General features: G+C 35.1%; 1 protein-coding gene across 2 annotated transcripts in view; it reads right to left on the reverse strand.

The window, feature by feature from the left end:
- GPCPD1 (glycerophosphocholine phosphodiesterase 1) overlaps window positions 1–18322 on the reverse strand; it is a 40778-nt gene that overhangs the window by 13818 nt on the left and 8638 nt on the right. For both annotated transcript variants that reach the window (XM_085308973.1, XM_085308974.1), the window contains exons 4-14: window positions 13402–13477; window positions 11273–11314; window positions 9850–9973; window positions 8248–8500; window positions 6995–7157; window positions 6773–6905; window positions 6483–6537; window positions 4334–4426; window positions 2307–2384; window positions 1132–1171; window positions 278–333 (exon numbers count right to left, since the gene is read on the reverse strand). In XM_085308973.1, coding sequence (XP_085165099.1) covers window positions 278–333; window positions 1132–1171; window positions 2307–2384; window positions 4334–4426; window positions 6483–6537; window positions 6773–6905; window positions 6995–7157; window positions 8248–8500; window positions 9850–9973; window positions 11273–11314; window positions 13402–13477 — 1113 coding nt within the window. The remainder of the gene's footprint in view (window positions 1–277; window positions 334–1131; window positions 1172–2306; window positions 2385–4333; window positions 4427–6482; window positions 6538–6772; window positions 6906–6994; window positions 7158–8247; window positions 8501–9849; window positions 9974–11272; window positions 11315–13401; window positions 13478–18322) is intronic.

Here is an 18322-nt window from a genome sequence, read left to right on the forward strand (position 1 = left end):
TGACCAGCTGTAAAACTGAGTGTATACTGAGCCATACAGCTGGGGTTCCTGAATTAAGACACCTGAAAGGTATACAAACTACAGAGTTTAAGTGCTGCAAAGACTCCAGAGGCCAGCAATAAAGCCCAGGTTCACATTCCAGGCATTCAATGCCTAAAAACCATTCAGATGCCTAAAAACCAGAAACTAATCCCTTTCTAGGTACAAAGCTGTAAGAGAAAGGTCTGTTTTCATGTTCCAAATTCATCATCTCTATTGCTCTACATTCACTGCTTACTGTCTGCAGAGAAGGGAATGGCTGGGTCTCAAAGTTTTCTTCTTCTTTAAAGGATGCTGAAATGAAATATAGAAGACTGGATCAAACCCAAATAATAGTATTGCTAATCCCAACAAAAAAAGACTGGCTCCAAAATCATAAGCTCTTTTAAGAACAAAAAATGGAATCAGGTGTATCGATTATTTAATTCTTTCTTACGACATCAACATCCTCCAACAATGGTGTTGCCAATTCCTATTTCACAAGCGGAAAATTTTTTCGATCCCTGTTTTAAGTCTTGCCAGAGTGTTTATCAGAAACAGCCTCTTCAAGCTCCCATTATGTCAGTCACTGAACCACCTCCAGTAGAAGCAGCCTTGCCTTCTGAGCTTACTATTTATTTTATCTTTTCTCAAACAGGTAGGATGTGTGAGGTACTTCGCCCAACTTTGCTGTCCCCATAATGGAGATGCATTATGGCCTGGGATTTATGRCACCAAAAAACACACCCTAGAGTAGTTACCCAAGGTCTTGCTAGCAGTGCTGAAGAGTTGCCAAAAAGCTACAATTAAGAGAAGTATGAGGGGGAAACACGAAGGGTAATTTTGTTATGAATATACATATTTTTAGACATACATGCATCTGCTAACCCTCCTGTCCCCTCTTCCAAGGGAGTAATGKCTCTCCAGGCATCTACTTCCCAGCAAAAAACTCCACAGCATACACAAAACTGAAATAACTGCCCCACGTGTTCAGAAACAAACTCTCAGTGTTCAGGAAGTAGGCACACTTAATTAGAAGAAATCACCGCAATCACAGAATATATATTATTACAAAATATACAAATCTCAAAACTTTCGCCAACTAGTACTTACCATTGTGATCTTTTACTTTCAGTGCAGTCACATGAGCCAGCTGAAGAGCATAAAAAGAAAAAAATTAAGAAATGTTCCATCCCTAGAGGTATTACTACATATAAAGTACAATTAATTTTCCTTATGAATTTTCTTGAGTTTAAAGCTTCATTATAGACAGTTTCAGTAGACTGCAAAAGACAAAAATAGTATCAAAACATGTGACAATTTTCTTTCAAACCTGACAATTTAAAGACTTCAAGGAAAGCTGAAAAATTAACTGAAAACATTCTTATTTAAAATTCTGAAAACAAGTTCAAGAACAGAAACACCTTAGCGAAACATAACATTAAGATGTGAACAAGTCTGAATATTAAATCCCTCCTCTGTGAGACTCTACACTGWTTCCAGTCATTTGCAAACAGAAGGCTCACAGCAGTTGATGTAGCCACATACTGAGATAGAATTAGGCTCAGTATAGGATCATCTCCCCTGCTCCACTCAAATTCCCCTTCCAGGAAATGAAGGAAAGCAAGTAATTGTAAGTGAAAAGAAACAGGTAATTATTGATCCAGCCAGATGCTTTCTTGAGTGAGGATAGATAGCTCAGCTGACTCTCCAGTAGCCCAGTCCCCCCCCCCTTTTTTTGTAGGATGAAGAATTTCCCTTTGAAAGCTACAGTGATACCCAAAGAAATCAAAACCAATCAACTAATTCTAGCCAGTTCATCCAATCCATATTACTGAATCATGGACTATTCTGTGCCTCCATACACATCTCCAAGGAGGAGGTCGTCATAATCTGTGCCTTCCTCGTTAGCAGGGAAGCACTAAAACCTAGATGAACATGTTTTGAAATCTTTGAAAAAAAGATTTCAGTCACAATCAGTTTTAGACTCCTCCTAGTGCTACCTCCATTTTTTCTGCTCATTTTTTAAAATGAGTAGTGTTAGCAGATACTCATATAGATCTATGCAAGTTCGTTGGTTCATCTTTCCAGCAAATGAGATAATGAATTGTACCTAAGCTCCAAAGATAATGCAAAAGTACTATTCTCAGAATTAGCTACTTGTTCTACTCATGCAATTTTAACAACTTTTACTCTCCCACACCATCTGCAGTTACTCTAGAAATTAAGCTTCAATCTCAATTTTAAATCTTATACCTAGTGTATCATACTAGCCAAAGTAAAGATACCTTCAACAACTGCAGTTGATCAAACGTGAGTTCTTTGACTGCAATCTCAAACAGTTCCAAAGGCTCAGTATCCAATTTCTTTGGAGAGAAATATTACATAATGAAGCATCACTGAAAGGTACAAAACAAACTCTATGCTTTTAAGATGGTAAGACTAAACTACTATTTTTTTCTTTTATTGATAAGGATACAAGTGATGTATTACCATATGAGTAAGATTATTTCTTTTCAAGAGACAGAACACAGGCACTCTAACATAAAATAAGTGCCAATCTGAGAATCAAGATTCGGTCTTYCAGGCAAGTCACCACAGCCTTCAGTGTTCTTTCATGTTAACCTTCAATAAAGGTTAGTGCATTTATTTTGTAAGAACATGACCAGTTAACTTATTCAGGAATAAAGAAAAGTCTGTCAGTGAAGAAATGCAAAACAAAAATGCTCTAAGATAGTTCTGTTTATAATCTTCCCAATGTCTCAGAAACTATTAAAAGACAATTAGTGTCTTGGTAAAAACAAGGCAGTCCCCTTTTCAAAGGATCTAGTGTCAAAAATAATTCTTTCAATGAATCCATTTGTCATTTCCCTTCCCAGTGTAAAGAAATTATTAGCCAACATTAAAATACTGCTTCAATATACACTGTACATATATATATCACTTGGACAAGTTCCATTACTACAACTGTTCAAAACAAAACTTGTTCTAAATTACAATACTGCAAAGTGTTTGAGGGATCAATGACATAGGACTCAGTGCAAAGAGGAAAGTGAATATATCCTGCAGCTTATCCTTCCATGCTATCTTTGTTTTTATTGCCATAACTAGACAGGTGGAAAACAAGAACAGAACAGAGTCCAATTTCTTTGCATAATTCTTGAATATTAAAAGTATTCTGCCCGTAATGGGACCAGAAGGCAGAACACTTCAGTTACTTCGGTGACTTTTAGTCACTAATGCTTATGTCTATGGATCTCTTTATTAAGCGTAACGTCACTTAACTCCAGAAAAATATTAAATTGTTACAGTCCATCAAACCTGGGTTTTTAAAGAGGTACTGTTAAAGATTACTCAAAGTATCTTTCAAGGAATGCTTGTCTGTGGATGTAATCATAACAGTACTGTTCACTGAAACCCAAATTATAGTAATCTCAACACTTCTGAAAACACCAGGAATGTTTTTTGGTTTAAAAAAGATACAACAACTCATGAAAAAAGTGAGGGAAGGAACAGGACATTTGCTTTCAGGAATCATTTTGTTGCTTTTAGCACCTCTGCCTTAACTTCTCTCCTTCTGTCCTACCAAGCAATCCCTTCAACACCATTTTCTGTGTCCATGAGATACAAAGTACACGATCACAGTCAAAAGAGTACAAAACGCAGAAGTACAAATGAGTTCAAAAAAAGAACCAGAAAAATTAATGGAAGCCAAGCCAATTTGTGGTTCAGGGAGTCCTCAAATGAAGGAAGAAGATGCTAGTTTCTTACACTTCTGTCTTCCCATTCACTACTGACTACTAGTGGGATACCTAACATGGTAGGCTTTAGTTTGATCTAGAAAGCATCTGTTAAGCTTGTAACTGCTTAAGGCAGACAGATATTTAAACATCAGTGTGTGGGACAGGAATAATCATGTTTAGAATCACTTAATTCTCCCTCAAAAAAGAAACAGTCAGAAAGTTGTATTCTGGCAATTCAAAGGGCACCAGAAAGGGTATTGAATACACTGCAGCGGTCTCCATCTTCCTTGTAAACCGTTAAATTAAAGAAAAGTCCTTAAGAATAACTGCACTGTATGACTGAAAAAAGAACCTCAAATCATGCATCTGAAATGCTGTTGCTACAACATCAAAAGGCAGAACTCAACTTTTCTGCTTTACTTTATGCAAATTAAACCTTTGCATTCATTTAAGCTGCATAACTATTTCCATTTTACCCATTGATTTCCCAGAATTATTTCTAAGACACCTTGGAATTTTTATTTCAGGAATTATCACACTTAAAGATGAAATACAGACAACATCTTAGTTACCTTTTTCATTGCCATGCAACATGTGAGATCATGATATACAATAGGCACGTGATCTTTAGAAAGATGTACATCAAATTCCACATATGCTGCTCCCTACAGAGAATTGAAAATAAAAAAAAAGAAAAAAAAAAAGACCCATTAACTGTTTATACACAAGGACTACAGTACCACAGAAAACTCAGGTAAGTTTACAAATATTCACAGGTCCTGGGCATCGACCAAAAGATGAATGCAATACTTCAATAAAATCAAGCTCAACAATGGACTGCAAGAACAAAATGCAGAAGAGTATTTAAGCTACCATAAGACAGTTCTGATACATATTGCTTATGCAATCTTGTAATTCTTCAGTAGAACTCAAGTATTGCAAACTCTGTTTCAGAGAATGCCAAGACAACAGTCTTAATGCCTTCCCTCCTGCCTACCTCCTCAAGAGATAAATGAACAAGGGCCTCATGAGCTTTTGTTTTGCGACAGATTTGCAAAGCTTTAGGGAGCTACTCCAAATACTGAGAAGCTTCTGGAGTCACTCATGAATAACACAATGGTAGTAATGCAATATACATGTGCAAGAGTAGAAATGGTTGGCTCCAGTACTCCTAGTCTTTTCAACTCTGTGTTCTAGTTTTCTGTTACACTTAAAAGGAAGAAAGATTTGAAAAGAGCTTTAAGTATAATCTTTATAGAGGGAGACAAAAAGAAAAGAGAGACAGGAAGAGGTGGGGAAAAGGRAGCAGAAGAATATTTTTTGGCTTTTTAAACTGTTTCTACATTATTCCTTTGAAAAGCCTCCACGAATTCCATTTCTCATATTACTATCCTGACTCACATATTCTCTTCCCATCAGTATGGAAGCAAAATAGGACGCCAGTTTGTTTTCAGCCTCTTTGTCATCAGAAATGTTTTATACCATTGGATTTCAGCCTTTTTAACTTGCCTAAGTTACAAGCATTTTTCTGGTGAGGCTGCTTCCTGGTTTATAGTAAGTTTCTACCTTGAAGCATACTTCCTGTAGACTTTAAGAGAAATCCACAAACCTGCAGTGTCCACTCAGAAGTTAAGTACCATATGGTTCAAGAGGATCTTTTGGTAACTGGTGTCTTCATTTCCTCTGCATTCAATGTACACTCCAGACAATGTGTTCAAATTACTCTGTCTGCCAAATAGGAGTGAGCTTTCAGCTCTAGCTCTTGGGGAGTACAGTGTTCAGGAACTGGTAGCCAATAGGCATAATAATCCAGAAAGCTCAGCTCCCATCCTTGAACAACTTCAAGGATGTTCAGTTAAAATGCACACTAGTGGAGATGTACCTGAAAAGAAACCTTAAAAGTTAAGAGGCAGTTGATCTAATACCAACCACAGCTCTTCACTGTGAAAACAGGAGCYGGACAAGCAATCTCTGAACCTGTTTCAAACTCCAGCTATACTTCTGCAATGCCTTACTGCCTTCCCTGTTCAGGTTAGTCTTACACCACAGGTTACGTCAGTGACAGATTTTTGGAAGAAATGAAATTGACTACATTTCAATCACAGAATTTAAGCRTCCGAAGCTAATATCCCCCGAACTGAGTCTCACCGTAGGGGTGAAAGTCCTCTTTGTAACAACCACTGGAATGAAAGATTATTTTATTCTACCAACTCATGTCCCAAGTAGTTTTTCATGTTAACTTCARAAGTCCTATTTGAGACTTCTGCACAATTTTAGGCACTCCACAGTCCCTGAGTAAGGTCTTTGCCATCTATGAGTATATAAGCAGACTTAGAAGAGCCAAGATTTTATTCGCTTGTTCCGAATTTTTCACAGCCCTACAGATCTACAGAGTTGAAATTCAAATTTTCCCTGTATTAGAACCAACACAAGAACATGCTAGCTAAGTTTCTCAAAAAAAAAAAAAAAAAAAAAAAAAAAAAAAAAAAAAAATATTTAAAAAAAAAAAAAAAAAAAAAAAAAAAAAGTAAGAATGAGAATCTAAACTGAGCTATTATTTCCCTTTGTATCTCCCAGGGAATTGCCATAGCGGCTCCATAACTTGCCCATAATTTTATCCACTACATTTAACATTTATGCTTAGTTTATTGATTCAATATGATAAAAGTCTGTTAGTTTTAACAGCCAGAGTACTGGGTGCATACAAATGTGCATACATACGTGACTAGCAGCATTCCTCAGAGAAGCAATAGTGTTCTCTTGAACTTTAGCAAGTCTGAAATAACAGCAATGAAAARGGTTTTCTCAGCTGCAGGACAGCACAGAAGTCCATTAAAATAACAGAAGTACAAACTGGAAATCTCTGTCTTACAGGATATCCAAATTTGATATTCAAGTGACTTAAATGACTATGAGTTGTGGCTTTTAACTTCAAACTGGCTGCTTCTGCAACTGATGTTAGCAAAACAGAACATAAGAAAATATTCACATCAAAACACAAATTGACTTACTTAGTTGTAGTTGTAGAATTTCCTGCTCCCCTATGTCCAACGTCTAGAGTTGTTCTTGGTTTCCAATACTTTGCATACGAGGCCTTCATATCGCAAGTGTACCCTTGTATTGGCTTAATTATTATGTAGTCCACTACAAGAAAAATACRAAGTGCTTCACATGTCAACAGAAAATGGTTGATTTCAGGTAAAACTGTGCACACCTCTTTACATCAACTATACCTCTAACTTTTCCAATTGTCTTCCTTGAAATTCTGCTCATAATAGGAAGCGTAAGAGTTCCAGCACTCTTTCCCTGCTCTGCAATTGTGGAGGACAGGAGACAGGCAGAAGCCACATGACCTGGTAGCACATCTCCTTGTACTACTTTCTCACATAGGTGTTCCTAAAATAAATAAAGTTGCTGTTATGTGCTTGCGAGAATKCTAACAAACTCTTCTTTCTCATGGAAACTTTGCTCCTCAGGAAGCTATATACAGACATTGATCTAATACACAAATCTCCTGTGTTACAGAAAATACTAATTTCAGGCCAAAAACTGTTTCATGCAATACAGTGTGTTGTAAGATATCCCTAGCAATAYGAGATTGTTAATGGAAATCTAGAAAGTCACATACACCTGTCTTTGAAAAATCTTAGATTTAATAATCTTTTCAGACAAAAACTGCATACATGCAATATTCTATCTTATCAAAAGTCCAAGACACATTTAGGACCAAGATGAACTAGAAAAATATATATGCTTAAAACAATTTTGTGATTTTGTATTAATTTTCAGGGAAGGAGGAGACCAACAGGCATGCACAATGAATATGATCATTGTCAAGTTCAGTATCTGTGTGGCTATTTTACAGTTATTAGTGTTAAGTGATCTAACAGCATTTTTAGACCAATAAGGGAATGCTTGAAAGTTTCTTCTGCATAAACAGTATCAGAAGCTTTCTTTTGAAAAGGACTTTGAATATTAAAACACCTCATAAAAAACTACCGTGCAAAATAACTAACATAGTGAGAGGTTGCAAATGACCAGTTTAAATYCGCTTTAGTTAGTTCAGAGAAATGTCTGTGTACAATTTAAAATCAAGTATTGTAATTTAACTAGTTCATATACACCTACTGTTTAGATTCAAAAAGGGTAAGCAAAGCTTATCTCTGGATGGGGGGAGGGGGAGGAAAGGGAGGAGGAAGGGGGAAAATCAAACCAACCTACCTATGTGCAATACTGCACACCGAGATTTGAGTCCATACAGACTTCTAAATAAGTAGAAACAGTAAAACTTTCAGTACCATGCAGGGAAGACTCAAAATCTCTCTGTACAATGAGGCAGTAGTAAACAGTCTCCTAACTGATCTACAAAGGTCCAAAGGATCAAGAACGTGGGTTAACAGCCCTTACTAACACGAATATCTTCGTAATTGCCTCCTTTAACTCCAGAAAGCAGACTAAGTTACTTCCTGGTGGTAAAGATACATACCTCAAAAAAATCAAAATTTAATTCCAAATTATCAGGCTCCATGGTTTGTATAGTGTATTCTGTCCATCGATCTGGTTGTAAAGCATAACCACATTCTGGCTGAGAGTGTCGACATTTATATTCATTGTTACTTATTAAGGAGATCTCCAGGGTGTTTGCCATTTTCCGAGGRAAAGGAAAGGATGTTTTATCTTGGTCCTCTTCCTCCTCCTCATTGTCATCATCTTCTAGGCCTTCTAGAGTCAATTTTACTCTACTCGTGCAGAAATACAAAACAGAAATTGTTAAATTGCAGAAGTATCTTCAGGAACATTGAAGAATTAGAAAAAAAAAAAAAGATTAGAGTAGGAGGTCATAATTCTGCTCACCACCACCATCTACAGAATAGCAATGCAAATGCCAGCCCTTCAGAAGGGTCAGAATTTGAGGTTACCGATTGACTAAATCCTGTTTTAGTCAGGTTTTAGTGTGCTCACGTCATTTCTGAAACCAGAACTTGGGCAGGTGTGAAAGTTGGGYCAATGGTCAAAGAGGCAGCAATCACTCCTAAACTAACCTTTAGGGCTGCCAAATAGATGACCTCTCTCCAGAGGTTCATATTCATAATGCTGAAAGACTAATGAGAAGCACTGAAAATAACAGCAACCATGAAGATCAACAACTGAATGTTTGTGGCTGTTGCTGAGCACATGATTTTTTAGTCTCTCTGAATACAGAGAAGGCAGGTAACTGTATTCTGTTAGACATAAGATATACACTTCTGGTGGACAGCTGTGGAGTTATGTCAGCTTTTCAAGACACCTGTGCAGGTAAGAACAAACTGATGTATATTTGGAACAAAAGCAGTTAGAGATCACTATTATCTCTATATTCATGTTGACTGGAGATCTGTAATGCCAGTGGAGAATTAACCATACTTTAAAGGCAGAGGGTCTGTATGTTTGGGGAGGAAGACAAAGGAGAAATAGAAAAAAAAAAAAGAAAAAGAAAAGAAAAAAAAGAAAAGAAAAGAGGTAGCATTCTTCCTCTGTTCCCTCAACCTGTACCAGCCTTTCCATTCTGCTTTTTGGGAGAAGTTGTGAAGAAATGAATAAAGGAAAAAAAAAAACACTGAATGCAATAACAGAACTACTTAAGAATTCTTCAGTTCTAGCCAAGAAGCAAGAAACRTCAAGGCAAGGATAGAAGAAGTATTTGTGAAAGAAGTCTGTTGCCTATTACTTGAACTGTGCTATCATATCTACTTATACATTTTTAATAGTTTGGAAAGGTAACTATCAGAAAGGTAAGAACCGAGAAGTATTAAGTCACCAGTAAAACTAGAATAGTTTTGTTTGACTACTTGTTTTCCTTTGCAGAAAAAGACAAAACTCTTTTGACATTATATTAATAATAAAATGAGGAAACTGAGACATACTACATGATTTAATACTATCATCACACTTTTACAAAGTGTTTGTTTACGTGGAAATCAGTTTGATTGTACATTCCTATTCACCACTCAAAATACTAATAACTGCATGAATTAAGTAAAAAATTAGTTTAACTAGTGTTGAAAATTAACATTAGCTAAATTGCAAACTGAGGTGAGCATGCTCTTACCTAAACCTTGATGTTTTAAATTCTTTCTTGGATATCGAGACAGGTGGTTTTTCTGAATAATGCAGACGTAATCTTATTTCTGTTTGACATGTCAGCCACCCAGCATCCACAGTTTTAACACCATCTGCCAAAAATTAAACAACAGAAAGTAGCAAAGACACCTTAATAATTTTATTTTCTAAAGGGAAYAGTTTAATACACAAAACTTGTGCTGCTTTATAAATACAGTTCCTCTGGTACCATCTTTCAGTCATGACACTTACAACCAGGCTATTCAAATAGTATTTCCAAAGCAATTGCTGAGCACATCCTTTYATGCATCTTTCCTGAACTAGACACAATGGGCAGCAAATACTGCAATTGCTGACTACCTTTTGCTCTTACAYGGAACCATCTTTCACGAGAAAGAAATCAGAAAACCAGCTTCTCAGGTTAACTGTCTGAAGGAGAAAGCTAATGCCAGTATTAATTTTATCCATGATATCAACAGATAAATAAGCCTCCAAGATAGACAAAATAGTCCCTTGCTGTGGGATGCCTCAATACAAGGATAAAMACAATCAGAAACTCTGAACATCGATAAGCAGCTTGAGACTCTGTTTCTGTTGAAATATAGACGTCGTATTAGCTCATGGCAAACAATTATCAGTAAAGCAGCATAAGCCTGCAGGACAGGAAGTATCAATGAGGAAATAAAGCATGGAGGAGAATCCTCAACCTCATCATCAGGATAAGGACAGCCTAGAAGCAGGACTGTCAGGAGGCACAAGCTGCCAGACCAGAGGCTATAAGGAGACACCACAGTATAAGAGTTCCAGTAAAACGTGTGATTTGATAAGGATGTGAAGAAAAGTGAAAGCTTAAAGACAAGTAGGAGATATGACAAAGGAAGGAGTTAACCTAAAGCCTCAGGGATTAAACATTTAGTGGGAGGTGGGTTTTATCTGCTRAAATAGTTTTAAGGCAACACAAGCATAAGGAAAAGCTTTGAGTTTATGGGAGGCTTTTGTAATTATGTGTAATTATGTGAAGAGTCAGACAGTGTCCATTCAGTTTAAGCAAAGACATTTTTAGAGAGGAAGAGTTTTTTCTACRGCTAGTTTTAAAGAGAAAGCTAACAGTCCATTCTGTATTTCCAAATCTACATGCTCATAACCTAGTGTTTGCAGATTTCAATCTTTAGCATCAGCACATTGATAACACTTCAAAGCTTTTTCACAAACACTTACTAATGCTAGAGGGGAATACAATCTAAGTGTGAATTCACAAATGCTAGATTCAAAATGAAGTGTATAAACAGATAAAGCAACCATTAACAGATAATTCCTACCCAAACTAAKTTAGCATTTCAAATATTTTTCAACTGCAATACTTAATCTTACTAAAATTAAACACACAGTAATGATCAATATATTTCACTTACTATGGACTCCAAAGCATCCATCATCAATAGTTATTTCATTTTCTAGAATTGAAGGAGGGGAAAAGAATGAAAGAAACTAGTTAGTATTGATGCTGTAAGGAATTATTGACAATTTATTCTACTTTTCCATTTAATTTCTAAAAAGCATATCTAACAAAAAGCAGGAAAAGAGAAATAGACAAAGAATAAGCATATTTATTGCAACCTTCCGTAAGTTTTTTTTCTCTAAATTCATTGTTTTTTTCCTTAGTTTCTGCAAGGAAAGACAATCAACACCAAAAATGCCGTAAGATACGCATTTAGCTTTTCCTCAGGTCAGATATTTCAGGTAAAAGGGGCTGCATTTTGTCCTAGTTTGCTGCAGTGTTTTGCTGATACTATCTATATCCTGCTAGAAYGTAAGCTATTTTTCTTGTTAGTGTCTAAGACATTAAAGTTTCTTGCAAACATGCAAGAAAGCTRTTCTGCACATTTACAGCTAAAGTTTCTAAATCAAGTTAGTCACAGTTAAAATTTCCGTCCATGTGACAGAAATCTATCCTAGGATAAGATATCCAAAACACTCATTTCATACTTACTTTTAGCCCTATCCTCTCCAAATTTTTAGTATGTGAAATCTTTAGGCACTACATAAACTTAGCAGCATTAACAGAATTACAGTAATCTAAAGGAGTTATGGAAGTTTTTCAAAGTGTTAAATCTAACAAAGTTTTGCCTCTACAGCCATTAATCCCATCTTTTCATAACAACAGTCCACCCCTCAATTTTTAATAACCATTAGGCAACAATTTTGTATCATAATGACCATTTTTTTGGCCAGCATTAATAGCTTGCCATTTTTTTTAAAAAAAAAATTTTTATTGTACTTCTAATAATTGATATAATGGGATACTTTTTAACAGGAACATTTTTTACCCTGCCTTCAAGTGCTAATATCCTGGCTTTCTGTATTTTGTTAAAGACTTCTTGTGAAAAAAGCCACTCTTTCAATGAAAGAGATCCTRGGGAGGTTCAGCTTGAATGATAAAATTAACTTCTAATTTGATAAWCTTAGTGGTCTATTTAAAAAGGTATTATGCATCTTTAATCATACCATTCTGTAGAGGGTGTTTCTGACATATTAATTCAATTATTAAGGAAATAACAAGCACTGAGTGTTACTAGAAAAAATTCTATTTGGAATGAAATTATCCAAAAATTAGAGACAAAGTCTAAACAGAGGGTAGACTGCTTCCCTAGTTCTTAATTACTGACAAATACAGAAAAGTCATTGTTACAGGAATAGAAACCCGTAACTGCACTAATTCAAATGAAATCACAAAAAGCAATAATCATGATACTATTCACAAYTAACTAAAACTTTCTTTAATATCACGTTCTTTCTAAAAAGACATATCCTTTCAATGAACCAGAAGTTATTTAAYAGATGTAAACTCCTAACTATGGAGGAAATAACATTTTTCATATCCTAGAGCAGAGTACATAAAAAATGCCATCCTATAGCAGCATAAGAGATCTAAATTACAAACTGCATTCAAAGATTATTTCAGTCACTCTTACAGGAAAACAAAAAAACTCAATCTTTTCCCTGTTCAGAAAAGCATTAGAAACTTCTATACAAATTGTCACGTCACCCTTTCTTCCAGTAAATTAAATTTCTGGTAATTTACCAGTCAAATAAGACCATTCATGTTTCTATTTATATTACTCAATAAACTTAAAGAAATCTAATTACTTAAGAATTTTTGCTTTAAAATTTTACTAATGAATTTGTAAACAAAAATCGTAGTGCTTCATGCCCTCCCCCACCCCACATTTTCTCTGAAAGATAATATGGAGCCTTAGTCTCAAAGAATGAAACTTAAAAAATGTGCTAATTCCAGATTAACAAAAAGCCYCACGACATTTTAAGGATGACAGCGAAGAATTTCAACTCCACTCCATTTTTAAGACATTTATTTATATGTATTTTGAGAATAAGGTCCATGTTGTGCAAAGAAAAAGGTTATACCTGTAACATGTTAATAAATTTAATTTTAACGCTATAGTTATCAATCCCACTACACCAATGTGCAGCATATTAGCAATCTTATGCATATGCCTCAAACAGATGCAGTTGATGCCCATACCTAAAGGGGTTATTGATCGTGGTTGTAGATGAGTCTCCCACGTGTGAACTATGACTTGGCAGGGACCACCGATAGTCTGTAATTTAAAAGTTAAATGTCTGCAATAATTTCTTTTGTTATATCTGATTTTCTAGCCACGAAACTATTTGGGATGGCTGTGAACTGAACTTACAGACTTAAAGGGGGGAGAAAAAGAGAGAGAGAGAGAGATAAAGAAAAAAAGAAAGAGAGAAAGAACAGATCAGGCTTGTTTCTTACYCCTGCAACTGCTGATGACGCTACCTGATGTGTCAGGTCACACTACATATGACAAAGCTTGTGACAAAGTCTGACAGGGTGTAGTTCAAACGTAATTCTTAAATTTTTGCTGTTTATAGCTATTTCACTGGACTACTATACTTTCTTTCTGAATGCAAGAAGTCAAATTATCCCTGAATTCATTAGGTGCATTTTCTTTTCTCATRAGATACTGCAACAGCAATTCATAAAAAAGAATTCACACCTCCCTTGGATACKAAAAGGCACTCAGCATCTGCTTGTACAGTTAAGAGCTGCAGGGATGTGTTCTCCCCCAAAATTTGCTTGACTAATTCAAAGTCTAGCATATAAAATCACTTTARTTTTGGTACAGAAGAGCAAATTATTTACTACCTCAGCAAAACATAAATAATCAAAGTTTTGCTAAATCAGATGGAAAAACAAACCAACACAAAAGAATATGCCTCACTGTAGCCAGAAAGTATCTGAATAAGACCACCTATGTCACTCTAAAAAGAAAACATCATTTGACCTTAGCATTGCATAGTTGTTACTATTAGTCAAACACTGCTATGAAATAGCTGCAGAATTTGCCACTGTGATGTTTTGGGCCTGAGMAACTCTCACTTCAAAGACTAGGCTCTATTTCCCACTTAAGTGATRTAAGTTTAATGTCAACTTGTCTGAATAGTTCAGGACCTTGTTTAAAGGATTTCACTTCAACAGGAACATCCAGACAAGCTTCAAACTCAGTAGYATAACTGCACGATTATCTGATTACTTTGAACCTTACAGCTCACTCTATCAATTCTTTAGCAGCAGATGGGACTTTTTGACCTGTATCAAACACATTTAATCTACTATGAGTTAACAGCAAATACTATTAAATGCTTTTAAAATATTTAGCAACTGACTCATTGCTAAAAGCAATTAAATTTTTCCAGTGAACTCAGGTATTTCTAGAAGCCATRTCAAAATAAAATACATACGCCTAAAGTTCAATTTTAAAGACAGAATACATGCAAATACAAATAAAATGATACTACTGTTTTTAGTTCATTCATGTTATAAGGTAGTTTTAATTAACTCCCCTCCTTCTCTGCTGTTACCACCATGCTTGCTCTTACAGCTTATAGCAGAACAATATTCACATGAAATTTCCCCTCCTCCCCTCTTTTTCTCAGCAGATGCACACTTGTGCATCACAATCAAGTTTTCACARCTGAAACCTTAGTTTGCTAGCAAAAAGGCTATCACTTCCTAACACCAAGTAGTCCAGAAATCTCTCCAGCAGCAACTTCCATGAACACATACACAACTTGTAGTTTGCAAGGCTGGGGCATGTGAATCATTTTAGAAATYGTTTTCTTCAAAAAGTAAGCAAAGGTTTCTACTTGTAGGAAAAAAAAAAACAATATACTGTATTAAAATACCAATAATATCAGCTTATTTCTTAAAGGATAAATATACTACTGTAATTGCACATTTTAATTTTAGGTTCTAAAATTATGAAAGTGAATGATTAACATTATCCCCAAGTTACGTATATCATGCTAGATACAGTTCTCAGACCACTTTCCTGGTTATGCGCGCTTAAGTAATCTGTAGCTAAAATATTTTCATTACAGGTAACAAACTGCTGCTACAATCAGGTTAAAGTATTAATACAATTTCAGTGGCATATACCAACCACACTTGAGTAACAGTCCAGCTCAGATCAGCCTGTAGCACAAGTTAAYGATGTGTCACTCAATGTTCACGTTACAGTAACATTGTATTTAAAAAAAAAATCTGCCTCTGCTATGAAAATCTTAAAAAGCTAAAYGTCATGACAAGCATTGCAGAGGATAATATACTGAGATTATACTAATTGGCACTGTATGGCATGCATCTCTGTCTATTAACTCAGAGAACTTCTTAAGTAAATCTTGATGTCTATTTAATCAAACATCTGATACAACTTTAAAGCTCTTGAGGGAAATTTAAGAATTTTTTAGAAACCAAGCCCCCATACATGTGAGAAGTTGGAAGCCCCTCCAGAAATCATTAGATACTTTTGAAATGTAGGGTAAAATGCCTATGTAACGTAATTCGGCTGCCACAAGTTTGATTCAGTTTGATTCATGCTCTGCATTAATGTATTCTAAAACAAACACCACCACCATTTACCACACTGCACTTYATAGTTCACATCTTAAAACTATGTTTCAAGGATATTAGTCTACTTCAAGAACATGGAACAATTAAGTGAAATAGATGACTTAACTGCTGATGCTGGATTTATGACAAAAATCTCCGGATTTCTATACCATACTAACAGACAATAATTAAGTGCTAATCAACCAACAAGGATTTATGTAAGTAACCTCACAAGGCAACACCACATACAAGTCAATTGTCATGAAGTCCTAGGCTAACTAGAGATTTTACGGCTCCTGTATTTCAAATCACAGTTTAACATACAATCTGTTATCCCAGCATAGGCACAGCAGAGATACTCCTTTGTTATTAGCAGGGTAACCAGGAGTTATTAACCTGGCCGGAGCTTTACTAAGGCACTCTGCCGTTTAAAAAATTACTGAATCTGAATCTAAGTTTCACCCTTATTAATCCATTCAAAGCACTAAATGGATTTGGCTTATTTACATCTTAGAAAATTTAATTAAATCTTATTTGAAACATCTATAATTAAGTGATAATCTCACAAATTTGAAAAATCTCCACCAATTCAGTTTTAAAAGTTCTGCTACATTCACAGACAGCTTAGTTAYTTCACATTTCCTTGAAAGAAATACCCCAAACTTGAATACTTATACTATTTATTCGTATTTCTAAGTAAGGGGAAAATTATGAAATTTTAAACATTAAATACTACACCCTATTTATGTAATTATGTTCATACTGACACAATACTTCAGTGGAAATAGATCAAACTTCCCTTGACATCATACTGTCCTTCAAGCAAAATAATAACTGAAAAATAAATCATATCTAAATAATAATCTAGGGAGGTAAGGAAAACACTTTCCTATTTGCTTCTTCCTTAATGTAAATTATTTTCACATCCAGTCTATAGCAATATTTTGGTTAACATGAGAATGTTTATTTCTTTGCGTAAACAGACACTACCCCCAGATTTGCCAGCATGCATACATATGTCTAATTGGCCTCCTCAAGYATCTTCAAAGATGCACTTCCTACAGGAAGTAAGAGATTAATTTAAATTGGCTCAGTCCTCAGCATGCTTTACTCAGTTATATGGTGACAGATTCATACATACAGACTTTACCACAGATTTAAGCAATCATCCAACAAATTAAAGCTCATGATGTATAGAACTGCATRATACAAAATGTTAGCATTGTCCAAAGGACCATGTACCAGAAGCCTTTCAAATTTTGAAGATTAATCAATGCAAAGCGTAATAAAAAAAATCTAATGATATAAAAATATTCAGAATATTTAGAAATATAATTTTCTTATCARATATATTAATACTACAAACAGCTAGGTCCTCCATATACTCTCTCATTTGCACCATTCTGTGTATTACATCCTTGTCAGAATGAAGAGATCCTGCTTTTTCATTGTTCTTTAAAGAAATTCACAAAAAAGAGGAAGAAAACATTGAAGAAAAACATATAGCTACAAAAAAAGTGTGTTTTACAAGAAAAAGTCCTGTGGTCCTGTGCTCCTAACAGGTTTAGGTTAGACACTAGTAAATGCATAACTGTATACCCTGGCAATTCACATATTTTGTTTTGTAGATTTTTTTTTTTAAACACACATTAGCTCTTTACTCTGGTCTTCCAAAAAATTCATACTTACCTTGGCAGACTCTGCATCACACGGTACATAAAGCGTGCACGATACAGAGCACCTACTTAAAGAAACACACTCACCAATACATGATGTAAACTTTTGCAAATGTTAAAATGGAAACTGTGTTGTCTATTAGCACATTTTTGCCAATTTGTGAGAACACTAAATGTGCTTTTTCTAGCACGTTACTGCTTACATTTTAAACTTATGGGGCGCCATAGAAGGGTCCCACCAGAGCTGCTAGGCCTTAAAAACTAACCTACTTGTGGCCTCAGCCTAACCTCAAAAAAATCTATTATTTCTTTTGCTCCAGAATAATAATTTAAATCTCAATTTAAGATTAGACTATTTCACATGCTGTAATAAAAAASAAGATACAGTTGTTTGTATTTCATTTCAAATTAGCATCTTCACTGAGAACTTTCATGACACCTGTCATGTTTTCAGTGAAAGAAGGCTAGTCCAGCTTATAAAAACTTACACACTCTTGACTGTAATTTAAAATATTTAAAGGATATAGAGCACATGATTCTGCAACCCTTTTATGCATTTAGCTACAGTCTTCATAATCCTGATTTCAATGAAGAATTAAAGCACAAAGTGAACAGCTACAGTAAATTAATAGAAGTAACACAGAGAGCAAAGATACCTTTAAATGATTTATTTCTTACAGTTATTACTGGTCATTAAGAAAAATAGTTAAAGAGTAGCTGCTCATTTTCTCCAATTAGTCCAAGACCTTTATGATGCAGTCCATCTTATTCCTAATTTGAAGATCTTCCTCCATACTGTAATATGATTTCTACAGATCAGTATATTGCCACATACATTCAAATCACAT

Source organism: Rhea americana, unplaced genomic scaffold (assembly GCF_003343005.1).
Source record: "Rhea americana isolate MKP2758 unplaced genomic scaffold, rheAme1 scaffold_289, whole genome shotgun sequence".
Taxonomy (NCBI): Eukaryota; Metazoa; Chordata; class Aves; order Rheiformes; family Rheidae; genus Rhea; species Rhea americana.